This window comes from Anolis carolinensis, chromosome 1 (genome assembly GCF_035594765.1).
Source record: "Anolis carolinensis isolate JA03-04 chromosome 1, rAnoCar3.1.pri, whole genome shotgun sequence".
Taxonomy (NCBI): domain Eukaryota; kingdom Metazoa; phylum Chordata; class Lepidosauria; order Squamata; family Dactyloidae; genus Anolis; species Anolis carolinensis.
The window spans coordinates 155842451-155869183 of NC_085841.1; the positions used below are offsets into that span (position 1 = coordinate 155842451).

At 41.5% G+C, this 26733-nt stretch overlaps 1 protein-coding gene across 1 annotated transcript; it reads left to right on the top strand.

Moving 5' to 3' along the window:
• The first annotated feature begins 119 nt into the window (after positions 1-119).
• On the top strand, positions 120-26143 carry rhag (Rh associated glycoprotein). Its single transcript, XM_062984514.1, has 10 exons — positions 120-332; positions 2863-3046; positions 8340-8490; positions 13634-13781; positions 17856-18022; positions 21439-21576; positions 21818-21939; positions 22611-22684; positions 24422-24495; positions 25610-26143. Exons 1-10 carry the CDS (start codon positions 158-160, stop codon positions 25670-25672), a joined length of 1296 nt encoding a protein of 431 aa, XP_062840584.1. The 5' UTR covers positions 120-157; the 3' UTR covers positions 25673-26143.
• Positions 26144-26733: the final 590 nt, after the last annotated feature.

A 26733-nucleotide genomic window follows, 5' to 3' on the forward strand; every position in this document is an offset into this window, starting at 1 on the left:
GAAAAATAGTCTGCCCGGCCCTATTTTAACTAAAAAGCTTTAAGTAAATAAAGGTTATCTCATTACATTGGAAAAGGGTGGCTTTGCCATGTCATGGTGATGCAATATAGCTGGAGGCAAACAGAAAAGCCTCTTTCTTTTTATCAATCTGCTGCAGATGACTGCAAAAATGGAGAGTGCAAATTCTTCTTTCTCCACCAAAATGCGGATTAAATTCCCTGTAGTTGCATTTTTTTTGGAAATTACCATCATAATTTTATTTGGGATATTTGTAAAATATGACATAAGTGATCGTGGAAGAAACTTCCCAAAAGAATCCTGGTTGTATCCACGTAAGTGTTTATTAATGGTCTGTAATGTTTTAGTAGAGTTGAACTGTACTGTAGCACTACACACAACCTAGGAAGTCTGTGGTCATCTATCTGATATGTTCTTTTACACATCACATACTGCTAGTGTATCAAATTCCTGTCAAAGAGCTGGAGATTTGTTCTAACTGAAATACATGTTTCTAAGAAGCAGGCATAGTACAAAGAGTTATTTTAGATCATTCAAATCTTGTCAAAGAAGCAACAAGCAGTTTTATTTCTGGTTTGATTGCTCTCTGTTTCCATTAACATTGCTGTTTTTTTTTTTTTTGTAAATGTTAAACTTTGCTAAAATTCTGCATCAAATGTGACTTTATGGGGAAATTTATTTATGGATTTTGAACTCCTGTCTTCTCTCTTATCTTTCTCAGACAGGGCTGACTTTTCAACAGCAGTTACAATTTAGAGCAGTGGTTCTCGGCCTGTCCGTCCCCAGGTGTTTTGACCGACAACTCCCAGAGATCCCAGCCAGTTTATCAGCTGTTAGGATTTCTGGGAGTTGAAGGCCAAAACATCTGGGGACACACAGGTTGAGAACTACTGATTTGCTATCTAGCATTTTGTAACTTACTGTCATTGATAAGGGCATTTTTTTCTCTGGAAATTGTGAGCCGTTATTATTTTCACTCCACTAGGCAGATCTTTCTCTATTATAATAGTTCATTAGCTATTCCACAAATGGATAAACCTCAGAAATTCAGCATTTAAACATAGTGCAATATTGAGTAAATTTGGTTATCACAGCAAATTTGATGAACTGAGGCCTCTTTTACACAGATTTGACCAAAACTGCTGAGTTAATTTTCACTGTTCAGGTCACAAAACTTTTCAAAAAATTTCATCATGTTTGGCTGCTCCTCTGAGGATATACTTGTTTCCATTTTGCAAATTTCGTTTCTTGGATTTTTGTCATTATTACTCCCACTGTGAATGCCAGATTTATCCTGCATGAAATAATGTGAATACAATTACAGGTAGCGGATATTCTATTTTGAGCTAATCAGAGGAACAACAATTAAACCAATGCAAAGGCATAACTGGACATTATATATTGAACCTTTCTTCATTTGCGCAGAAAAGCTGAACAAATGAAATTATATATGTATTTGGATTTGTACCCTAATGAAGAATATTGTAACAGGAAGAACAGATGAAATCACAACCTTTGCTCCAAGATCCCTTAGCTTCCTCCCCAGGTCCTTATAGTCTCTTGCACAACGTTGAAGGCTGTGTCTTATAGCATAATGTCTTCCAATGTGGATTAAAAAGAATGGGTACTGGTTGATGTGCTTGACGAGTCTTGTCAGCTTTTCTGTTGTATCATGGATCTTCGCAATGGGAGACATCATACCACTGAAGGGATCTTTTCAGTCTCACACACCATTGCCCCTCCCATTGCACAAACAGCACTTACCCTCAATCATTCACAAGGTAGTGACCCCATAGCAAAAGGCCCAATGAGATATTTTCCATTTGCAAGCTTTAGGTAAAGGTAAAGGTTTCTCCTGACGTTAAGTCCAGTCGTGACTGACTCTGGCGGTTGGTGCTCATCTCCATTTCTAAGCCAAAGAGCCGGCGTTGTCTAAAGACACCTCCAAGGTCATGTGGCCGGCATCACTGCATGGAGCACCGTTACCTTCCTGCTGCCATGGTACCTATTGATATAATCACATTTGCATGTTTTTGAACTGCTAGGTTGGCAGAAGCTGGGGCTAACAGCAGGCGCTCATTCCGCTCCCGGGATTTGAACCTGGGACCTTTTGGTCCGCAAGTTCAGCAGCTCAGCACTTTAACACACTATGCCACCAGGGGCCCCCAAGCATTACAATTTATAATTGCAAGCTTTACAATTATATAATTCCCATGACAGACAGTATATGTGTGTGCGTGTGTATGTATGGATGCTTCTGCAACCCCTGAGCCTGTTGAAACCTCCCTTTTTTGCATATGTGCTAGCATTTTTCTATATAAATGAGCCCCTGGTAGCACTGAGCTGCTGAACATGCTGACCAAAAGGTTGGTGGTTCGAATCCGGGGAGAGAGGTGAGCTCCTGCTGTTAGCCCCAGCTTCTGCCAACGTAGCAGTTTGAAAACATGCAAATGTGGGTAGATCAATAGGCACCACTCCGGCAGGAAGATGACGGCACTCCATGCAGTCATGCCAGCCACATTACCTTGGAGGTGTCTACGGACAACGCTGACTCTTCGGCTTAGGAATGGAGATCAGCACCAACTCCCAGAGTTGGAGATGAGCAGACTTAATGTCGGGGGGAAAACTTTACCTCTACTTACTCCTTATTGAATAACAGAAACAGAGAAAACATGACATTTCTGTTATCAGAAATCACTGACCAAATCTATTTTTAGATTTTAAAAAAGGTCCAGGAGAGGGCTCATTGCATTCTTCTGAGTTAGTACTTGGAAGTAAGTAGCAATAGTAATGTGTAGTTTGTTGCCATCAGACACCCAAGATACTGTTTTTCTTTCTTTTCAGTATTTCAAGATGTTCACGTGATGATATTTGTTGGGTTCGGCTTCTTGATGACTTTCCTAAAGAAGTATGGGTTCAGCAGTGTTGGTATCAACTTGCTCATTGCTGCTTTGGGTCTCCAGTGGGGCATCCTGCTGCAAGGATTTTGGCACATGAAATACAATGAAATCCACATTGGCATTGAAAGGTAAATGATAAGTATCATCCACTAGCATTCATAAAGCATACTGTGGTGTTTTACAGTATAATACATTTCTGCAAGTTATAGTCCAGTACATCAGATGGTATAGCGTTACCTTGCATTCTTAGATATATATAGATATAGATATAGATATAGATGTAGATATATATTGCCTTAAATACCACAATCTCCCATATCCAAATTTCTTGAATAGGATAATCTTTCATTCAGGCTTTTTGGCTTTCCTGTGATTTGTGATCAAGTTTGCAGTATGCCACACAAAGAAGCACTCAGGCTGCAAACTCCTGCATTTTCAGCGTTAAATCAAAATTGTATTAATTCTTTTTTTAAAAAAAAAACAACCCTATTCTTGTCGTATATCTCCTTGTGATATTTCAAAGTAGCTCCATTTTCTATTGTTTCATTGAACTTTGTTTATAATTCCTATGGCAGACTGAGAATGGTTGACAAATTTGTTTCCATTTGTTTCCATTGCTGCAATTGTCCACATACCCACGAAGACAATAGGAACTGAAATTGGTTGCTGGTTGATGCTTTTTACTATTGTTACAATGTTTTGTTTTATTCTGTTTTACATTGTGAATTGCATTTTTATGTAATTACATTTTAACTGTGTTGTTGGGCTCTGCCCCAAGTAAGCCACCCTGAGTCCTTTTGGGGAGATGGAGATGGGGTACAAAAATAAAGTTGTTGTTATTGTTGTTGTTGTTGTTGTTGTATGCCACAGCAAACAAGATAGATATGCTGGATTTCATATCATAAAATCACAAGTTGAACACTTCCCAAGCGTTTAGGACTGTGTGATGTATTTTCGGATGATGTGTGCAGATCCCAGTAGGGTGGCCTTTTGCAGTTGGCAGATCGTAAATTTGTCAATGTCTATTGTTTCCAAATTCCGGCTGAGATCTTTTGGCACGGCACCCAATGTGCCGATCTTATTATTATTATTATTATTATTATTATTATTATTATTATTTATGACACAGCAAACAAGATAGATATGCTGGATTTCGTATCATAAAATCACAAGTCGAACACTTCCCAAGTGTCTAAGACTGTGTGATGTATTTTCGGATGATGTGCGCAGATCCCAGTAGGGTGGCCTTTTGCAGTCGGCAGATCATAATTTTGTCATTGTCTATTGTTTCCAAATGCCGGCTGAGATTTTTCGGCACGGCACCCAAAGTGCCGATCACCACTGGGACCACCTGTACTGGTTTCTGCCAGAGTCTTTGAAGTTCAGTCTTGAGGTCCTGAGTTTTTCCTGTTGTTTTTCGTCAATGTGACTGTCATCTGGGATGGCAACATCAATGATCCAAACCTTTTTCTTTTCCACAACTGTGATGTCTGGTGTATTGTGTTCCAGAACTTTGTCAGTCTGGATTCGGAAGTCCAACAGTATCTTTGCGTGCTCATTTTCCAATACTTTTGCAGGTTTGTGATCCCACCAGTTCTTTACTGCTGGGAGGTGGTACTTGAAGCAAAAGTTCCAATGAATCATTAGGGCCACGTAGTTGTGCCTCTGTTTGTAGTCTGTGCAATTTTTTTACAGCAGCTGAGGATATGATCAATGGTTTCGTCTGTTTCCTTGCACAGTCTGCATTTTGGGTCATCAGCTGATTTTTATTATTATTTTATTATGAAACAGCAAACAAGATAGACATGCTGGATTTTGTATCACAAAATCACAAGTCAAACACTTCCCAAGTGTCACCTTGACATGGTGGGGGGGCTTAACTGCTCCAATGATGACTGAGGGCTGTGCTGGCAGTAGTATAACTACCAGCAGGTCCAACCAAGCCAGAGAGGCCTCAGCTGAGGAGCAGAACTAAGAGCACCTAACCCATTAGCATTATGGAGAATAAAACCAAAACCAAGTCTATACTGGCTCGGTCGTTGCCCAGGATAAAAAGGACCACGGTGGATGCTGCTGATTCTGCTGCCATTGACAAGTGGGCTACGGAATCAAAATACAAATGAACAGTCACAGAAGCGGCAGAAATATACAATGCCAGAAAACCGTGCAGTTGTTGTTGTTGTTGTTGTTATTATTATTATTATTATTATTATTATTATTATTATTATTATTATTATTATTATTTGCTATTTGACCAGAATGTATCCATTTTGCTACTCCTAGAACTTCATGTATACTTGTACACAACTTGTAGTCAGATTTTTGTGTTTTTTCAAGTTTGCAGTGTGAATTTCTTAGACAATGAATACATTAAAACACGTACGTCTAAGAAATACAGATGAAAAAAATACATACTTTAAGAAAATGTGCTTGGGAAAATTAATGCATTTTAAAAATACATACACATAAATGGAAGAAAAAACACATGACTAAAAATGCACATAGAAATAGGCATATAATATTCTATTGGAAAGAAAAAAGACAGTTCATTACTTCAGATCTACATTGGAGTAAGCTTTGAAGTGGAAACCAAAGAATTTCAATGAACAACCCTATGAAGAAATATTCTAATACAGTCCTTCCTCCCCTTCGTAGATTTCACTTTCATGGATCTGATTATTTGCACATTTGTACCAGGGTCCCCTGGTGGCACAGTGCGTTAAAGCGCTGAGCTGCTGAACTTGCGGACCAAAAGGTGCCAGGTTCAAATCCCGGGAGCGGAATGAGCGCCTGCTGTTAGCCCCAGCTCCTGCCAACCTAGCAGTTCGAAAAACATGCAAATGTGAGTAGATCAATAGGTACCACTCCGGTGGGAAGGTAACGGCGCTCCATGCAGTCATGCTGGCCACATGACCTTGGAGGTGTCTACGGACAACGCTGGCTCTTCAGCTTAAAAATGGAGATGAGCACCAACCCCAGAGTCGGTCACGACTGGATTTAATGTCAGGGGGAAAACCTTTACCTTTACCTTACCTGCTGTTTAGGTAGCTTGACCTCGCCACAATCTTTCTGCTGCCTCTCCACCTCTCAACTGCTGTCCTGCCAACAGAGCCAGCTGCTCACTTCCTTCCCCACTTTCCCATCGAAGCCTCATCCAGATTTTAAACCCCTTCCTTCATCTCCACCTTCCCTGCACTCCAGTGTCCATCATCCCCCCCCCCATTCAAGCCTGAGGCTTATGGTGGGATGCTGATCAATGGAGGAACAGGGAAGGGGCAAAGGTCTGGAGAAGGACTTTACATTCAGACTGATGTGTCTGGGAAGGGAGTGATCAACTTGAGCTGTTAGCTGGGAAGAGGTTTGCAGCATATGTTTGAAGCGGTGCTAGAGTTATTTGTGGTATTTTTAGCTTTCGTGGGGTCCTGTGTCCAGAGCCGGCCCTAGGTATTTTTCAAGTGTAGGTGAACAGAATTTTTGCCCCCCCCCCCCCGCCCCAAAACAATCACTGAAAAATAAAAGCGTTGGATAAGCGAAAATGTTTGATAATAAGAAGGGATTAAGGAAAAGCTTATTAAACATCAAATTACATTAAGATTTTACAAATTAAGCACTAAAACATCATGTTTTACAACAAATCAACAGAAAAAGCAGTTCAATACCTTGCGGAGGCAGGCCGCAGGAGACAGGAGTTGCCTCGATGGCGCCCCAACAAGATGGCATCACAGGCAACTGCCTAGTTGGCCTGGTGGTTGAACTGCCTCTGCCTGTGTCCCTAGCCCTTAGGAATGTGGAGGGCCGATTGCATTCCAAAAAAGAAATAAGAATTTTTTATGCATGTGGTGAAGGGATTGTAGCTCTATTTGCCTCACACAATGACATTGTACCATTTGCTTGTTGCATGTCCAGTGCACTGGCTCTTTTGAACTTTCAGAGGCTGTCAACTTCCCTAAGGATCTGCTCATCAGCAATGTTTCTTGCATTGAATTGCATTGGCCAGATGTTATATATCCTGTGCTGGATTCACAGCACAATGTATGAAGAGTCTCCATAGTTCTGGTCTTTTTTTAATACTCATGTTTATATTGCAAAGTTTAAAAATGTATGAGCTGACTTCTGAATTTATTAAGAACTTATTGATGGGTGGGCACAGGCCAAACTGAGTTGAGCAAATGGGGATCATACTGTGTTTTAGAAGCATCTAGTGCAGGCATGGGCAACTTTTCTAACTTGGGGGCCGTATGGCAGGTCGGAGCAAGGTGAGTGGGCCAGGACAGAGGGGTTTCTCTCCAAGTCCCCTCCCTGCCCTTTCCTCCCCTGTTTGGATCCCAAAAGGGTTGGTCTTGGTCAGGATGAGATGGTGGATGAGAGAGAAAGTGTTTCCATGAGACCCCATATTGCCTACTCCTGATATAGAATCCTAGAATCTAGGGCTGGAAGAGACCCCCAAGGGCCACCCAGTCCAACCCCTTTCCATGCTAGAAGGCACAACCAAAGCACACCCGATAGACTGCCTCTGCGGAAAAGCCTCCTGAGAAGGAGACTCCACCACACTCTGAGGCAGCCTGTGCCACTGTCCAGGAAGTTCTTTTCAGTCGAATCTCTTTCCCTGCCATTTGAACCCTTTGCTCTCTTGTGCCCTGGTCTCTAGAGCAGCAGAGAGTTAGTTTTTCCCCTCCCTCCCTCCCTCCTCCTCAATGGGACACCCTTTGAAATCTTGAAACATGGTCTATGGACAGCACCAGCTCTTCAGCTTAGAAATAGAGATCAGCACCAACCCTCAGAGTCGGACACAACTAGCCTTAATGTCTGGGAAATTTTTTTACCTTTTAGGTAGGTAATTAGTATATGTAGTAGTCTTCAGAGAATGAGGATTTTCTTTTTGTTTGCTGGGATTTATTGTTGTTGTTGTTGTTATTATAATCTTTGAAAGTCTTTTCTGAAGGAGGGGATATGATGGATTCTACCAAAGTTTCTCCACAGATTGAAGCCCAACTAAACGTTGTAGCTGTTCTGGCAAGTGGCAACAGTCAGCCAAACTCATTGTGTTTGGGCCAAACTCTGCATTTAAAATAAAGCATTGAACTCTGTGCCATTTTCCTTTAGGGGGAAAAGGAAATCTAGGCCAAAATTGGATATTTTGAGGTGTTTGTTTTGTTTTCAAAAGAAAAGTGAATTAAAGTCCAGTTTTTTTTTAAATAAAAACAACAACAACAACAACAACAATACTTTCATACACTTTTCATGTAATATGTCAACCAGGGATCTTATAAGGCTGTTTGGGTTTACCTGTGGGGCATCACCATCATAAATAAAGATGGTGGTGATGATGATGATGATGATGATTGGCCTTCCTTATATTTCAGGATCATGGGGCGCTAATAATCTGACTTGGTTTTTATTTTTCCTTTTCAAACTGGAAAGTATGATCACTGCCGACTTCAGTGTCGCTACTGTCCTGATCTCCTTTGGAGCTGTCCTGGGTAAAACAAGTCCCGTCCAGGTGCTAATCATGACCATTCTGGAAATCACTGTGTTTGCATGCAATGAACATCTTGTTGTAAATGTACTAGAGGTAAGTATTTTATCTGTCTTACACAAAAAAAGGTAAAGTTGTTTGCTTCTGCTTTTGTCTCATATGTACTTGATCCTTCCTCATCACTATTGTCCTTCTGGAATGCCATATGTACTCATGTATAACTCAACTTCATGTATATGTAAAGGACAAATTTTGAAGCCAAAATAATGAATTTTGATATGACCTCTGGATAAGTGAAGGGTCATTTTACTGGGAGGGAAAAGAACCAATGCCTCCTCAAAAGGCCAGCTGCCCGTGACCACTACTAGTTCCCCATCTAGGCATTCAAAAAAGGCCAGAAGTAACAGAGACTGTGGAGATTTCTTTTAGGTTTTACCTGGATTTTTTATACACGAGTTAAGGTACAATACTCACATTGACCTATGGATAAATTAACAGGGCTGTGCAAAATTATTGTTAGTCCTCATAAGTCAGATCAAATTAATTAAATTTATGTGTTTGATGCCATATCCAACACATGGGCATGGCCCGTACCCAAAACTCTGCTCAGCATCTGAAAGCCCCAATCAGGAGAGGGGAGAGATTTGTCCCTCCATAGCAGCAGCCAGCCAGAGTTCCAATAAACTGTTGAATCTGCAAAGAGGAGGACTGACTAATATTTCTAGTAAGTAAATCTCTGTGCTGGGCTGGGAAGAGATCCCTAAATGGTTAATATGTGGTCCCTATCTTCAAGAAGGGGGGAAAAACGACCTAAACAATTACCGTCCGGTCAGCCTCACGTCGATAACAGGCAAGATTCTGGAAAAGATCATTAAGGAAGTGGTCTTCAAACATTTAGAAACAAATGCGGTCATTGCTAATAGCCAACACGGATTTACCAAAAAGAAGTCATGCCAGACTAATCTGATCTCTTTTTTCGATAGAGTTACGAGTTGGGTCGATACAGGAAACGCTGTGGATGTAGTGTACCTGGATTTCAGTAAGGCCTTCGACAAAGTCCCCCATGATCTTCTGGCAAACAAACTAGTAAAATGTGGGCTAGATAAAACTACAGTTAGGTGGATCTGTAATTGGCTAAGCGAACGAACCCAAAGGGTGCTCACCAATGCGTCGTCTTCATCTTGGAAAGAAGTGACGAGTAGAGTACCGCAGGGTTCCGTCCTGGGCCCGGTTCTGTTCAACATCTTTATTAACGACTTAGACGAAGGGTTAGAAGGCACGATCATCAAGTTTGCAGATGACACCAAACTGGGAGGGATAGCTAACACTCCAGAAGACAGGAGCAGAATTCAAAACGATCTTAACAGACTAGAGAGATGGGCCGAAACTAACAAAATGAAGTTCAACAGGGACAATTGCAAGATACTCCACTTTGGCAGAAAAAATAGAATGCAAAGATACAGAATGGGGGACACCTGGCTCGACAGCTGTACACGTGAAAAAGATCTTGGAGTCCTCATGGACAAGTTAAATATGAGCCAACAATGTGATGCAGCTGCTAAAAAAGCCAACGGGATTCTGGCCTGCATAAATAGGGGTATAGTCTTATGCCATGTATAATATGTGAGGGGAAGTCATAGGGAGGAGGGAGCAAGCTTGTTGAGTTGGAAGAAACCTCGTGGGCCATCCAGTCCAACCCCCTGCTGAAACTAGGACACAGAACAACAGCTTCAAACTACAGGAAAGGAGATTCCACCTGAACATCAGGAAGAACTTCCTCACTGTGAGAGCTGTTCGGCAGTGGAACTCTCTCCCCCAGACTGTGGAGGAGGCTTCATCTTTGGAGGCTTTTAAGCAGAGGCTGGATGGCCATTTGTCAGGGGTGCTTTGAATGCGATTTCCTGCTTCTTGGCAGGGGGTTGGACTGGATGGCCCATGAGGTTTCTTCCAACTCTAATATTCTATGATTCTATTATTCTAATGACACTTTAGAAACACTTTAGAAATGAAACACCAACACCCCCTAATTTTGTAATGAGAGTTGAAGCATTTTTTCATCGATCGCAAAGCCCTATAATTCAATGCAGGTTTTTTTGGGTTAATTCAGTTTTTTGAATTGAATTTTTTAATGGAAAGGGGAAACAAAATATTTTGACCTTTGATAGTCTATGATAAACATACACACTATACAGAGGAGAGAGAGAGAGAGAGAGAGAGAGAGAGAGAGAGAGAGAGAGAGAGAGAGAGAGAGAGAGAGAGAGAGAGATTCAATTAATGAATCATTTATGTACTATTCCCTCAGCTGGCTATGCTTTTTCACTATTGGTTTGGTAAAATTAGTTGTTTTCAGGAAAAGCACAAGCTCTTGCATTGGTAACCCAGCTGCACATTAGAACTTGGGAACATAGTTTTTAAACCAGGGGTCCCCAAACTAAGGCCCGGGGGCCACATGCGGCCCATCGAAGCCATTTATCCGGCCCCTGCAGCAGCGGTGGCTCCCTCCTCCACGTGCTGCACGAGGGAGGAGGGAAAGGCACATGCCTTTCCCACCTCCCTCGCCTGGTGCGCGCCTTCCAAAGCTTTGTTTGTTTATAATGGTATTTTAATTATTATTTAATTATTAATTATTAAGGGATGCTTTGCTAGTGCTTTTGATGCACAAAGGCAGAAGGGGGTTGGACTAAATGGCCCAAGGGGTCTCTTCCAACCCTCTTTATCATTATTATTATTTACACAAAGACACAGTATAACACAGCAAACAAGATATATATTTGTGATATTTCGTATCACAAAATCACAAATTGAACACTTCCCAAGCGTTTAGGACTGTGTGATGATGATGATGATGATGATGATTATTATTAACAACATTGAGGCTGGGTGGCCATCTGTCAGGGGTGCTTTGCTTGTGCTTTTGGTGTACAAAAGTAAAAGGGGATTGGCCCAAGGGGTCTCTTCCCACCCCTTTATTATTTTTATTATGATTATGATTATTATTAACATTGAGACTGTATTTGTTCCCATTTGTTTTGTTTTTTACTTCAAAATAAGAGATGTGCAGTGTGCATAGGAATTCGTTTATAGGGGGTTTTTTTCAGCTATAGTCCGGCCCTCCAATGGTCTAATGGACCGTGAACTGGCCCCTTGTTTAAAAAGTTTGGGGACCCCTGCTTTAGAACATTGGAGGGCCGGACTATGGTTGGCCACCAAGCAACAACAACAACAACAACAACAATAATAAAGAGGATTGGAAGAGACCCTTTGGGCCATTGAGTCCAACCCCCTTCTGCCTTTTTGCACCAAAAGCACAAGCAAAGCACCCCTGACAGATGGCCTCCCCGCCTCAATGTTAATAATAATAATAATAATAATAATAATAATAATAATAATAATAATAATAATAAAGAGGGTTGGAAGAGACCCTTTGGGCCATTGAGTCCAACCCCCTTCTGCCTTTTTGCACCAAAAGCACAAGCAAAGCACCCCTGACAGATGGCCTCTCTGCCTCAATGTTAATAATAATAATAATAATAATAATAATAATAATAATAATAGAAGAGAAGAGAACCCTTGGGTCATTTAGCCCAACCCCCTTCTGCCTTTGTGCTGTGGGGGCCAGATAAATGGCTTTGATGGGCCGCATGTGGCCCCCGGGCCTTCGTTTGGGGACCCCTGTTCTAAAGGATCGTGAACTGGCCCCGTTTAAAAAGTTTGGGGACCCCTGATATAAACCAATGAATAGAGAGGGGGAGGAAGGGAGGAAATTGATAGGTAAGATGCATAGAACTGTAAATGATATAATGTAACCAATAGAATGTGTTATATATCAGGTAATAATTATTTTTGGAATCAGACGCCTTAAAGGGCCAGACTTAAAAGTGTCTTCAAAACAGAGTTTATTGAAACAAAAGGAAAAGGACACAGGGATACTTAAATGCAGTTCCACTGGTCAAAAACTCAAAAAACCATACCAGACCTGATTCAAAAGGGTAAACAGAAATGTAATACAGATCAACTGGATGCAAAAAGTAACAAGTCAAACAAAGTGCTCCAAGGCAAAACAAAAAGGCACAGTACACAAATGGTTAACAGAGGGAGTTGCAAGAAGAGAAGCCTCGTCAGCCGAAGTCCAAGGCCAAAGCAAGAGGAATCCAAAGCAGCGTTGCTCCAGTGTCTGCAGAAGCAGCGTCTCCAGCCAAACCGATTCAGGTCCAAACTGCAGATCCGAGTCCAACACCGAACATTAAACAGGCAGCAGCAAGACTACAAGAAACTTTCCCAATACCCAGCACATGAACACACATCAACACCTTGCCTTCTACAAAGACCCCTCACCCCTGAACCCACTTTTATCTACAAACCATCATCAGAGGATGAACTAACCACCGCCCCATCACCATCTCCCACAGCTGCTCCCAGCTCTTCACGTGAATTCCTTTGACTCTCCCTCCAATTCTTCCATCTCCTGTCAAGACTTAGATCCCCCCAAGAATCAGTTGGATCCCCTGACTGCCAGTCTTCACTCCCAGAGAACCCCATAAAGGTATCACTAGTTGTTGGTGCCTCACAAATAGCTTGCACTTCTCTTATCTTAGTCCAATCCATGGTGTCTCCTTCTCTTTCACTCATTGACCCATCATCCCCAGAGAATCCCTCTTCATCTGTAGGTGCTGTAAGTATGTCCCGGATCCTCTTTCTCTGCTGCTCATCATCAGATTCCTGCTCCTGAGTAACCCCTTTTCCCCTTCTGACACCCATACTACTGTTTGTAACGTTACTCACAGGTTCTACTACAACACTAATAATAACAACATTGTATGTGATTGTGACAATGTTACAAATTACTTACATCTAACCAAATAAAAATATTTTAATGAACTTTCCAAAGAAGAATACGAATAAGAAGAAGTGATGCAACTGTGTCCAGCTTGCCAAACCACTTTACCACCTAAAGTGACTCATCCATTTAATCCCCTTAAGTCAGGTTTTATAGCATAGAACTTCCATTTTTAGTAATGTGCCACTGAACCCTACATTGATGCAATGGCATAACATTCAGAAACATACAAATTAATTGTTTTCCACTTAAGATGGTGATTGTAGTTGTTTCTATATTGTTGTCACTGGGCTGGAAAGTGTTGCCATTGATGTTGGATGATGGTTGGCTAAGATGATGGTTAAGTCTACATTGTACAATAACTTAGAATTTACTCTTTACCCCTATTCTGTTATTTTTCAGGCAACTGATATTGGAGCATCCATGACAATTCATGCATTTGGAGCCTATTTTGGTCTGGCTGTAGCTAGAGTCATCTACCGCCCTGGTCTAAGAAATGGACATAAAAATGAAGATTCTACTTATCACTCCGACCTATTTGCTATGATTGGTGAGTAAGAAGGTCCGGTTCTGTGCTCTTACTCGCACCCAGTTTCTGCTTTGGATTCAATCTCCAAGGTCCCATTTATGTGAAGTAGTACCACACTAACTGAATTTTCAAAATCAAGATCAGAATGAGTTTTGGTTTTGATGATAAATGGTCTGAAACCATTAGATGGGAAGAATAAGATGCTTAGAATTGTGCCAGCTGGTTTGTCGGGTCAGAAAAACCCAGGCATTGAGATTTCAAGGCCCAGGTCTCCATGATATTATCAATAATGTCACTTCTGATTCTCCAGGCATTCTCAAAGATGATTGCCATTGGTTCTGAAATGACTGACCATTGAGACTTGACCATTGATATTTGAACTTCTTTAGATTAGATTAGTATTCCTGTCCTGCCCTTTTACGTATTGTGTACTGCATTTCACCTACCACATCCTCTGCTATGTCATCTCCAAGTTGAGCACTGTTGACCTTTTGGGAGAAAACTGAAGCAAAGAGGTGTTGAGTAGTTCTGTTTTTTGGGGGGGGGCGGGTGATTTTACATTCTGAGAGTTGATGGCATAACTCAACTTCCCCTCTCTCCTCCCTGATCAAGAATCAACTTTAAAAGTGATAAATTGGAACAGGACAAGCAAAAAATCTGCAAATAAAAAGGCAAAAGATGCAAAGAAATAATAAACCATCAACAAGACACATAAAGGAACAAGTGAATATGGAGGAAGAAAGCAATTTCACCAGCGGGAGTGAAAGAAGAACCAGAGAGAGCAAGACAATGTTGGGTAAAAGGAAAACAAGATACAATAAAACTAGAGATGGAAGAAACTCAGAAGTAATAAACTACATAGAACAACTAAAACAGGAATTCCAAGTTGACCTTGCCTGTCAAGAGTCAGACGCCAATTAAGAAACAAAACAGAGTTTATTCAAGAGATAGGCCAAAAAGTAAACGTAAACACAAAAGATGGCTTTAAACACTTAGCTATCAGTGTTTAAAAGCAGTCCAAACAAAACTATATCAAAAGGTATGTTTTAACAAGCCAACCGGGTTATTCACCCAGATAAAACTAAAAAGGTGCTTCACTTCAGCTCAAAATAGATTAAGTTGGCTTAGAAAAGTAGTCAAAACAAACAAAGACATAGAACCTTCCAAAAACCTCCCAAGAGCTACAACTAGTAGTTTAAACACGGAGCTCCCAAACAGAAAACAAAGCCAGGGAAAAAACAGACTTGGAGCCAATGCAAAAAGAACTGTGGTTCCAAACCCTTTCTGTTGCAGGCAACCGGCTCTGGGGATTTAAAGGGACAGTTCACAAAGTTGTCACCAAACAGGTCCGAAGACAAATTGCCAGGAACAGAAGCAACCTGCTTCAAGGATGCAGATAATGCCAGAAACTCCTAGGGTATGGCGAAGAGGCATCGTCAGGTTGATCCAGGGTCGGAGCAGGAGACAGCAGCTGGGTCAAGAAGGCAGGCCAGAGGTCAAGAGCCGTGGGTAGACATCAATCAAAGGGCGAAGGCAGAAACAGGGTCGAATTCCAGTCCAGGGTCCAAAGGTTGCAGTCATCAAAACCAGGTCCACGAAATGGCACAAAGAGCCAAGGCAACGAAGGCAACAGCAGCTAGAATAGTAATCACAGTGCAATCCAGGGAAACCCACACAGTTCCAGCCCTCCGTTGCAGAGCAACCCAGATACCTTACATCAGAAGCAAAGTCCCAGTCCAGTCTTCTTGAACGAACAGAAATCCCAATGGCGCTTCAGCAACACCTTGCCACACGCAAAGTGAAGTGACCAAACATTCCCCATTTATTCCCATTCCTCTTGAGTGTCCAAACACCCACACCCAAACAGCAGGTGTCCCGAATCCTACTCAGAGTCAGAGCTCCACACAGCTAGGGCTCGTGGATCAGGCGAGCCTAATTGCTCATCAGAGTTCCAATCATCCTGCCCACACCCAACCCCATGCACACTTGAAGATCCACCCTCCCTTCTCCAAGCAGCCCAAGTGGGATCTGCTCCTGAAGATACCCAAGGTTCAGCAGTATCCATAGGCCCCAATTCCCCAGACATCTCCAGTGGCCATGCCCATTCAGTGCCCACTTCCTCAGCCACCACCTGTTCACCAGCATCCATTTCTTCCACAAACTCCCCATCTGAATCTTCCTCAGAAGATTCCCCATAGAGATCTCTCATCCTTTTCCTGCGCAAATCCTCCAACGAGCCCTCCTCGCGAGGGTTTTTCCTTCCTCTCCTGATCTCACCACCATCATCCATAGTCCCCGAAGGTGCAGTCACAACATTGCCAGAGAGATGAGACCACTACAAGAAGGAATGAAGAAAATCACTGCTTATTAGGCAGACATAAGCAAAACAGTGAGGAAAACTTTAGCATTAAGTCTAAGATATAAATAAAAGTTCAATAATATGCAGGAAGAGATTCAGCAACTGGAATGTAAGCTGGAAGGCCCTCAAAACATAGACAAACATCTTAATATTCACATTCATAAGTTTGGAGTGGAGGAAGAAAACCAAAATAGCCTCACGAAACATTTGTGGTATTGTACAGATAAATGTCTGGATATCCAAGAGTCCTTCTACACTTAACTAAAACCCGAGAGGAAGCAGGTAAAAAAACCTCGCTTCCTACCAGGTTTCAGTCCCCACCCCCTCCCACAACCCCAGGCTTTCCCTCGGAGGGGTGGCTATATGCCATCCCTCAGTCCCCCATTTTCCCTCCAACACTTACGGGGAGGGGCTGTTGGCAGCACAGATCCCTCTGCATAGTCTTCCTGATGCTTGAAAATGATGCATCAGGAGGTGGGAGGGAAGAGGAAGGAAATCCTTCCTCCGTCCACCTCTTGACATGCCATTTTTTCACATTAGAAGTGCTGTGCAGAGGGGCCACTGCCAGCCTGACCCTCAGGTAAGTTTGGGGGGAATGGGGTGCCATCCCACTCCTTCAGGCTCCAGAGAAACTCTGGGATGGCTGCAGAAGCAGTCTCAAGAATCAATCCCCACGGGCCCGGAACATAAGGTCCGGGTCCTTCCAGATGTGAAATTAATGTGAAGTAAGCTGGGAAAACCTAGTATACTCTGCATTAATCCAAGGTTTCCTGAGGTGTTATCTGGATGCTTCAAGTAAACCAGTTACTTATCACAGGCTTTAGGGCCTGTATACAAGACCCCTGAATATCACAAGATTGTGTCACAGAGTTTATTTGTCAAGACCTCTGTAAGAGATCTGATCATCATATATGCAAGATATCCAAAGTAAATACAAAACTATCAAGCTCTTGCTAAAGCTAAAAAATTGACTTACAAGCAGTTGAGATCTACCAGGACCTGACACCTGACACAGTAAAGAAGAAAATGGAATGGAAAGCAATGACAACAACATGTAGACAAGCAGGATTTGGGTACAGATATAATTTTCCTCTTAAGACTATGGCACAGAACAGAGGCGGGGCAGTGGTAGGGACAATGGGCCAAGTATTAACCGCAATTTGTGTGGAGCTGGGAGTGAATATCCCCGACTACAGAAGAATGAAACTCAGATGGCGGTGGCTGCTGCAAGCTGGAGGAAGAAACGTTAATTGTCCAGGCCACTGAAAAGATAAGGCTCAATCTTCAAAACAAATTGCAGCATCTGCATTCCTACTATCAACTATCCAACTATCAGCTATAAACAGAGCAATGTCTAGAAATTAAAGGACATCTTCATGCTTGTGATAAACCAAGGGAGTTAAGGCACTTCTTTCTCTATTTCCTATGTCTTTTGTTTTTCCTTGCCAGTCTTTCTTTCTTTTACATATTATTTTTTTTAGCAATTATACATTGCAATGCTATCTATTAAGTTCACATATTAAGTTTATTATGCCTTAAATTTATTCTTATTATTATCATCAAGAAAATAAACAGTTATAAGTATATAATATAATATGAATACAACTAAATATGACTCTTATAACCACTAGAGGGCATTCGGGGGGAAATATTCCTTTTCCCTTTCAAAGAAGCATGAAGGACTGTTGGTGGTATTTTCCATGTTATAATAATTTTTAAAAAAAATATTTTCACAGGTACCCTTTTCCTCTGGTTGTTCTGGCCGAGTTTTAACTCAGCAATTGCTGCAGCGGGAGAGGCACAGGAAAGAGCGATCATGAACACGTACTTCTCTTTGGCAGCATGCACAATGACTGTATTTGCCAGCTCTATCTTGATTGAACAGAAGGGCAAACTTGACATGGTAACCTTCACTTTGAACCAATGTGATTCGCACTATTTATACAAATCCATGAGAAATAACAGGAGTTCTTTATATACGTGTTTTTCAGCATTTTCTGTATATTTGTAGACTTTAAAGTCAAGGGTTGTTTTTCAAAATATTTTTGCAGATATGCATGTCTTTCAAAGACACAGACATTGGAAAATTGCCTCTAAGAGGAATAAATATAATGGCATCTTTAAATCAAAAACATGCATTCACTACTAATTGTAGTATTTTAGCAGCTAGCTTTTTCTCTGCTCAAAGTGATTGATTTATCCAACGATTTCATTTGTCTTCTTGTTAAATATACAATTACAACCGATTAGTTTCTTCTGTCTGGCAGCCCACCATCTGAAAGTTTTACCAGGTCACATTTAGTTTCTTCATTTAGTCTTTGTTAACAATTGTACAATTTCTTCTGACATTTTTTCATACCCACCTTGATTTTGTTGCCCTTTTAGAATCATAGAGTTGGAAGAGATTAGAAAGGCCATTCAGCTAACCCCCTGCCATGCAGGAAAAGCACAGTCAAAGCACTACTGACAGATGACCGTCCAAAGTTTGCTTAAAATCTCCCAGAGAGGGAAACTCTACAAAAATCTTCTTCCGTGCAATTTGAATTCACTCTCTGTGTCCAGAGCAGGAGAAAATAAGCTTTCCCCCTCCTCAATGTGACATCAGTTCAAACATGGCTTTCATGTTCCCTCTCAGATGTCTTCTCTCCAAGCTAAACATTCCTAGCTCCCTCAGTCGTTCCTCATAGAATTTGGCCTCCAAACCTTTTATCATTTTGGCCACTCTCCTATGGACACATTCCACCTTGTCAACAGCCTTCTTGAATTGTGGTGCCCAGAACAAAATGCACCACTTCATCACATTCATTAAATACTACTGAGCCACTCACTTAAGTGTCAACCTACTGTGTTCATCACATGACATAGACTTCAATTGTAGGGTAGAGCTAGCTTGGTGTTTAAAAGAGGTTACAAAGGGTTATCTTTTCAGACGCTTTCTAAGCTGGTTGGCAAGTAACTTTTGATAGAGATGGGCAAAATGGCCAATTCTGTCATGTGGTGGTATTCATCATTCTCAGCTTTAAAATGATATGGTTACGCAAATTATAGGCAGAGCCGAAATGCCTCTTTAAGAAAAAGCTCAATTACCTTTTGCTCACGGAGGAGGGATAATCAGCACTATGTTGTGTTCTTTTTTGTCTCATGCATTTTCTGGGGGCTTTCCTTTTTTTCCTTCATTCCTTCTGTGTGCCGTGTGTGCCATGTGTTATCTTCTCCTCCTCTCCTTCTTTCCCTCCCTCCTTCCTTCTTCCAACATGAAGAAGGAGAGTAAGAGGGGGATCACTGAAAAACTAGAGCAAAATGTGCTATAGCAGGATGCCTCTCCTGCAAAGACAAAGCTTTTGCAGTTTAATAAACTTTTCCCAAGTGTCTATGATAGAACCAAATAGGTAATGACATTTATAACCAGGAACAAAGAAAACGGGGGGAGGAACAGTTGCGGGAACAACTCTCTACATTGTGATAGCAAATCAACTGAGAAATCCTGAATAAAATGGATAGTTTACTAGTGTGTGATGGAGGTAGGAAATTATCCATTTAATTTAAAAATAGAAAATGCCTGAGCTGTGTGGTAAACCTACTCTTCCAAACACTTGACATGTTCAATGGGATGATGTCTTAGACAGTGTTTTTCCAGGTGAGGTCTGACTTCCCTCACTGTAAACACTATATTCCTGCAGCCTAGAATCACACTGGCTTTCTTATCTGCCTCTTCATACTATTGGCTCATGTTCAACTTGTGGTCTACTAAGACTCATAAATCCTTTCACGTGCTTAGGTGTAGTATCCTATATTTCTCCAGGTTGAAATTCATGCTGTTAGTTTTGGCCCAGCTCTCTAATCTGTTAAGGTAGTTTTGGATTGTGGTCCTGTGGTCTGGAGTATTAGCTATCCCTCCAAATTTGGTGTCATCTGCAAAACTGATAAGCAAAATTGATACCTTCTATTCTGTCCTCTGAGTCATTGAAAAGAAGTTGAACAGCACTGGGCCCAGGACAGAACTCTGTGGCACAACCCTGGTCACTTCTCTCCAGGATGAAGAGGAACCATTGCTGAGCACATTTGGGTTCAGCCAGTCAACCAATTCCCAATCCACCTACAAGTAACATTATCTAGCCTACATTTTACTAGCTTCTTTGGACTTCATCACATGGGTGAAGTCCAGCACTGTGATTTGCCAGCTTCCACAGTGAATCATGGTATCATTGGAGTGGCAACACGGCAATCCTTGTCCCTCAGCATCCAGGTGATGCTGCTGCCCCATCCTGTGTGTGTGTGTGTGTGTGTGTGTGTGAATTGCTGTTGCACTAAAGCTCCGTTGTTTCTTATGGAACACGGGGTGGCTTCTGTGTTGGTGGCAGCAGCATCCCACCATGCTGCCATGCCAGTTCGCCCATGGAGCCCAACCCCTAGAGTCGAACACAACTAGCCTTAATGTCAGGGGAAACCTACCTACCCATTTCTTATAAGGGGTTGGTTTAACCTCTGTTTGTTAATAAGACTGAATGATCATGTTGCAAAATGATGGATGTCTAAAAATTCTGTGTGTGTGTGTGTGTGTGTTTGGAAAGCTCTGATCTAGTCCAGCCCCCTGCCATACATTAATACACAGCTAAAGAACACATGAAAAAGGATCATACATGCAACACTCTTTTAAAGACCTATGGTTAATTGGCTACAGATCTCCAATTATATCTTCTACATATAACAAATAATTTATGTTTCAAGACTGTCACCACTACTTTTTAATAAAGGCTTATCTAAATCAGCTAAATGTCAGCAAGTGTAATACTTCGAATGCTTCTCTAACTCATATGTTTTGTTTTTCTCCATAGTTGCCTCATTTGGGAATGGGTTATATAAATAAATTTGATACTAGAAAGCTATTTAACTATGTATTTTTTTCTTGCTTCTGGCAAGAAAACAAACATAATATAGATATTGCAGGTCACGGTAACAACTTAACATCCATTCATTCTCTTATATATGCAGTAACATAGTTTTAAAGGCTTCTAACTCTATGGTGGGCTATGTGCTTTGTATATGTAAGGAATCATGTTTTATCTCCCCAAAATGGACCTCAAGTAGTATTAACAGGAGAGAAGTTTGTTTTTAGAGACCTATTGATACTGAGACTTTATATAAGGATCCCATGTTCTGAGCATGACTCATTCTTTATTTCTACTGTAGTTTTATTGGAAGTTTTGAAAATGGATGACTGTGATCTAGTTTCAGTACAGACAGTAAATTACAAAAAGAGTAAACTTTCAACTACACAGTTTTCATCTCAGTGGTTAACATTTTATTCTTTATGCACAGGTGCACATTCAAAATGCAACCTTAGCAGGAGGAGTTGCCGTAGGTTCTTGTGCAGATTTGAACATCTTACCCTTTGGTGCCATGTTAATCGGAAGCATAGCTGGAATCATCTCAGTTCTTGGATTCAAATATTTGACTGTGAGTATGACTTTTCAACATCCTACCATATTCCAGCTTTGATAAAAAGTATTTGTTTCATACTTTGTTGGTAGGCATTTTTGTTGGTAGGCATTCTCAGATTTATGTTAGAGTACTCAAGATCATTCATGGCATTTCAAATAATGCTAGGGAGCAACTGTGCCAATTGTATTTATTTTATTTTATGTCTGCATAATCAGATTAATAGAACTTTAAACATAATGATTTACTTCTTTTGTAGCCTTTGTTTGCTTCAAAACTGAATATTCAAGACACCTGTGGCATCCATAACCTACATGGCATACCTGGTATTTTGGGGGGCATTGCAAGTATCATTGCAGCTGCTCTACAGGTCAACAACAAGTGAGTTTTTGTTTTATTTTTGCATAGCTTTATGGCATACTTTATAGTAAACCCTTCTCTGACAAACAAAGTGGATTGTAAAAAAGTTTTACTTATGTATAGTATCTGCCATTTCCTTTTTGCCAATACAATTTGAATCTATGTTTTGAAAAAAGTCCAATACCAATTTTTTCCAGCTAGGCCAAGTCAATAATGAGGTGGTAAAATAGCTTTGGCTTCTAACAGTTTCTATTCAGATGTAAAAATTTTAGGAGAAACCACTTTGGGCATGCCTACATTATCTAGGGGAGCAAGCAATTGTTGGGACAGAGTGATGCAATTCAATTTCTTTATGCTCTGAGTTTGTTATATAGCAGAAATGAGAAGTCAAGCATTGTCAGACATGCATTCTAGATTTTAAGAAAACTGATTTCAGTGAATTTGAAGAAAAACTGAGTGCAGCCCCATGGTCAAGAATACTAAAAGAGAAAGAATTTAATAATGGATGGGAGTTTCTGAAAGGTGAGATATTGGAGTCACAATTTCAACAGGATGTGAAAAGCAGCTTTAACCTGGGTTAAACCTGTGTACCATTTACCCACCATGAAGCTGATTTGCTAGTCCTTTATGCTAAGTGGTCAGTGTAGATGTGCCCTGTGGTACCATTTGTGTTTTCTTTCCCTTTCTTGCAGTTTATCTCCTGGGATGCAGGCTGCTGCTCTGGCATGCTCCATTACAATTGCTTTGATAGGAGGAGCAATCACAGGTAAGTAAAATAAAATCTCATATAAATATACTCTCAAAACTCATTTGAAATAGTAAACTAAAATAATTAGAGAAGTCATATGGTCCATAAGATCCAACCCCCTGCTCAATGCAGGAACTCCATCTAGTGCAACACCAGCAGATGTCTATTCAGCTTCTTTTTGAAGACATTCAGAGAACGAGATCCCACCACCTCTGTAGATGATTGGCTCCATTGTCCAACCACTCTTTTTGGTTAATCGGTTCCTTCTAATGTTCCCTTAAAAATCTACTATCATGTAACTTAGAAACAATTAGACCTAGTTCTGTCCTCTAAGACAGCAGAAAAAGCTAGAAAAGCAAAAGTGCAGAATGAGCTCAGGCTTGCCAGTCTCTCTGTTACGTAACAGATTTCTGAACTCAAATGCAATCATGTTGCCTCTCAGTTTTCTCTTCACCAAGCTGAACATGCCCTGCTCCTTCAACCCCTCCTCATTTATTTTGTTCTTCATATCTCTTGCCATCCATGTTACCCTTATCATAACTCACTCCAACTCATGTATATCCTTCTTAAAATGAGATTCCCAAAACTGAACAGAGCACTCCAGATGAGGCCTGACTAGTACAGGATATAGTGAGCCTATTACTTCCCTTGACGTGGAAACTATGATCTTATTCATATAGGCTAAGGCAGCATTTATCTTCTTTGCAGCAGCATCACACTACTGGTTCATGTTCACGTTATTATCAACATTAATCCCAAGTGTGAAGTCTTGGCTCTGCCTTTTCCTCTCTGCTTTAGTTCCCTGTTTAGGCTTTCCCAATAGTGTAGATTCCTCCATTTGTATTAGTTTTGGGGTGGAGCTTTAAAACCCCCCTAGAGGCCAGTCTCAGTTTGTTCAGCCCATTTGCCTCACAGAGCCTTCTTGCTAGGCCTTCCCTTCTTTCTGCAGTAGAGCTACAGAGGTTGAGGCCTGGATATGGTCTGGAAATCTCAGGCCCCAGCAATTCAAACAGGCATTTTTAGCACATATAAATTTCATATACCACCAGTCCCAGTGACACCAGAAGCTTGTGGCCAGCCCATGTTTCACAAAGAGGAGACCAAGTCCTTTGCCTCAGAGACTTCCAGAGTCCCAGAAAGATAACTGCATTCAACAAACTCTTCATTCATAATGTATTGTTTTAAAATATCTTTTAATAGTCCTGGGTGGAGTTAGCCCTTTGCTCTTTTGTTTCCAGTAAACTTGTTTGGTTAACTTTCATCCTGCCTAAAGTGCCTCTGTGTTAAAGGACCTGATCTCAACAGAAGGTATTCAGAGAGCCCCCGAATAAAGCCAGACACCATAGTTCTCTCTCTCGGGTGTGCCATCACACCAAGGTTTTTTCTCTTCCAGAAATATGTATAACTGTTCTAGAAACGGAACAGTTATATAGGTTTTAGAAATATATATATACATTTTCAAATATACTAAGAATGGAAGAAATGTTTACATTTCCCTCTTTAAAAGTGAATTAAGAATTCACAAACTGTCCACATAGATTAATGCACATTTTATTTTAAACATTTTAATTAGTAATAATAACTTGTATTGGTTTCTGTACCATTCCTTTAAAAATCAATGCCTTTACCTTTACCAATATGTAAAGAGAACCTTTACCAATATGTAAAGAAACAAGAACTGTCCTTTCCCCAATAGTATGTGTTGCAATTTGCCTACTTATAATGTGCTGCTGTGTATTTCTACCCATGATGCAGGGTTAATTCTACGTTTGCCTTTCTTGGGACAGCCTTCCGACCAGAACTGTTATGATGACACAGTGTATTGGGAGGTAAGACTTAACTATACTGGGGATAGTACAGAATTACAGAACTTGCAGAAAGCTTATTCCAGGGGGAATATTCCAAGCAACCGGTAAAAATGAGCTCGGGAATAGCATGTTATTGTTCTGGGGCAAATACATCTATGGTGGTGTATTCATCATGTTATCATTAACTAGGATCAGAGTTAAAGAGGATCCATGCCTGGTGAGCTATGCTAAAAACAAGATAGGCCAGGACAGAGAAACCAATTCTCCAAGTTCAGAACAAGCCACAGGGGGTTGGCCAAAAGGAATGCAAATACAGCAACTTTGCCTTAAAATGTATAAGCATAATTATATACAGAAATACAAGATATCTTACATAGTTCTGATAGCTATTCAGACTTCCTGCCCCATCTGCTGATTGACCAGAAAAGAGACTCACTTGGATCCATGCCAGGATTTGCTGGCAGGGTGAAATGGCAGCCAGGGGATGGTCAGCATGAAGGACCAATCAGCTGCAGAGATGCCTCCCTAGGAGGGCATTTTTTGTGTTTAGCCTGTCAACAGGGCCGGCCCCACCATGGAGGCCACGTGAGGCCGCCGCCTCGGGCGCAGGTCCGGGGGGGGGGCGCCGTCAGGCTGGGCAGGAGGCGGGGCACCGCCCTGACGGTGCCCCGCCTCCCGCCCAGTGCGCCCTGGCCTGCCTGGCCTTGCCCAGCCGGCTGCCGGCTGGGTAAGGCCAGCCAGGCCACAAGGCTTGCCCGGCCAGCTGCCTCAAGGCCAGGGCGCACTGGGCGCGAGGCGAAGCACCATCAGGGCGGTGCCCCGCCCCACCGCCCAGCGTAGGAGGCGGGGCCAGGGCACGCTGGGCGAGAGGCAGGGCCAGGGCGCGGGAGGCGGCGCTGGTGGGGGGGCACTTTTCAGCACCCCCGCTTAACATTAAAATTTATCTCCGGCCGGCCCTGCCTGTCAACAAGTTACAAGTCTGCCTGATAATAGCACTATGTAGCCCACAATTCAGTTGCTTGCCTGTTGGAGTATTAATGCCAAAATCCTTATTGAAATCAAGATATGTTACATCCTGTGCACTTTGAAACAACTTGCTATATTCAACTCTCTTGTCTATTTCTTTCTTTCTTAGGTTCCCCTTGAAAATTTCCCAAAGGAATGCACTCTTGATTGTCTTGAGGACCAAACACAATAAGAATTTTCTACAACTGGCTCTTTTCCCTGTAGTGTTTTTAAACATACATTGTCTGTATCTTTTTAAAGAGCCAGCATAGTGTAGTGGTTTGAGCACTGAGGCCTCTTCTACACTGCCATATAAGATCCAGATTATCTGCTTTGAACTGGATTATAAGGCGGTGTAGACTCATATAATCCAGTTTAAAGCAGATAATGTGGATTATTTTGTTTAGTAACCTGGATTATATCTCAGTGTAGATCCAGCCTGAGTAAATTCTGGAGGCTGGGTTGGAAACGCACTGGGACAAGTCACTCTCTCTCAACTTCAGACGAAGTCAAACACAGATCCTCTGGACAAATCTGACCAAAACCCCATGATAGCAGCACCATATGTTGGGAAGAACATAAAAGCACACAACAGCACCATTGTATTTTTATCTATAGCTTTTGTTAATTTACTGCAAAACATTAAAACAACAGAATAGTACAAGCCAGATGTTTCTCTGGATAACTATTCAAAATTATTTTGTACAGAATACAATGCATCTACTTCTAACGTTGGTAGAATTCAGCTTTCAAAGAAGAGCTATAAGCAATGGTAGCTTCTGAGCCTACCTTACATAATCTGACTACTAGACATAATGTAACAGAAAGGCGGACCATGCCATTCCATGTCCTTTAGAAATCATACACTGTGGATTTACCTCATGCCTTTTCATCATTTTATTTTATGCCTGTCAAGTTGTACAAGAACAAGACTTCGTATCAGCACTTCATATGTTTCAATATAAGACAAGGAAGGATCTTGTCTTTTTTCTCCCTGCGGTTCAGCTGGCTGTACTTCAGAAGCCCTTGTGACTAGCATGACATGATGATTAGGACCCATGGACTAACATGGTTGGTTTGAGTGGAGTTTTTAGTATATCAACAATTGGCCTCAGCCTTACTGAGTGCCTTGATGGACTGACAAAAAGTATGATGGAAGATTACTTCTCTGGCCCCTTCTACAGTGCCATATAAAAGGTGGGTGAAACTTTTGTGTGTCCTAGACCCACACCTGCTCATTGTGTAACAGTGGTG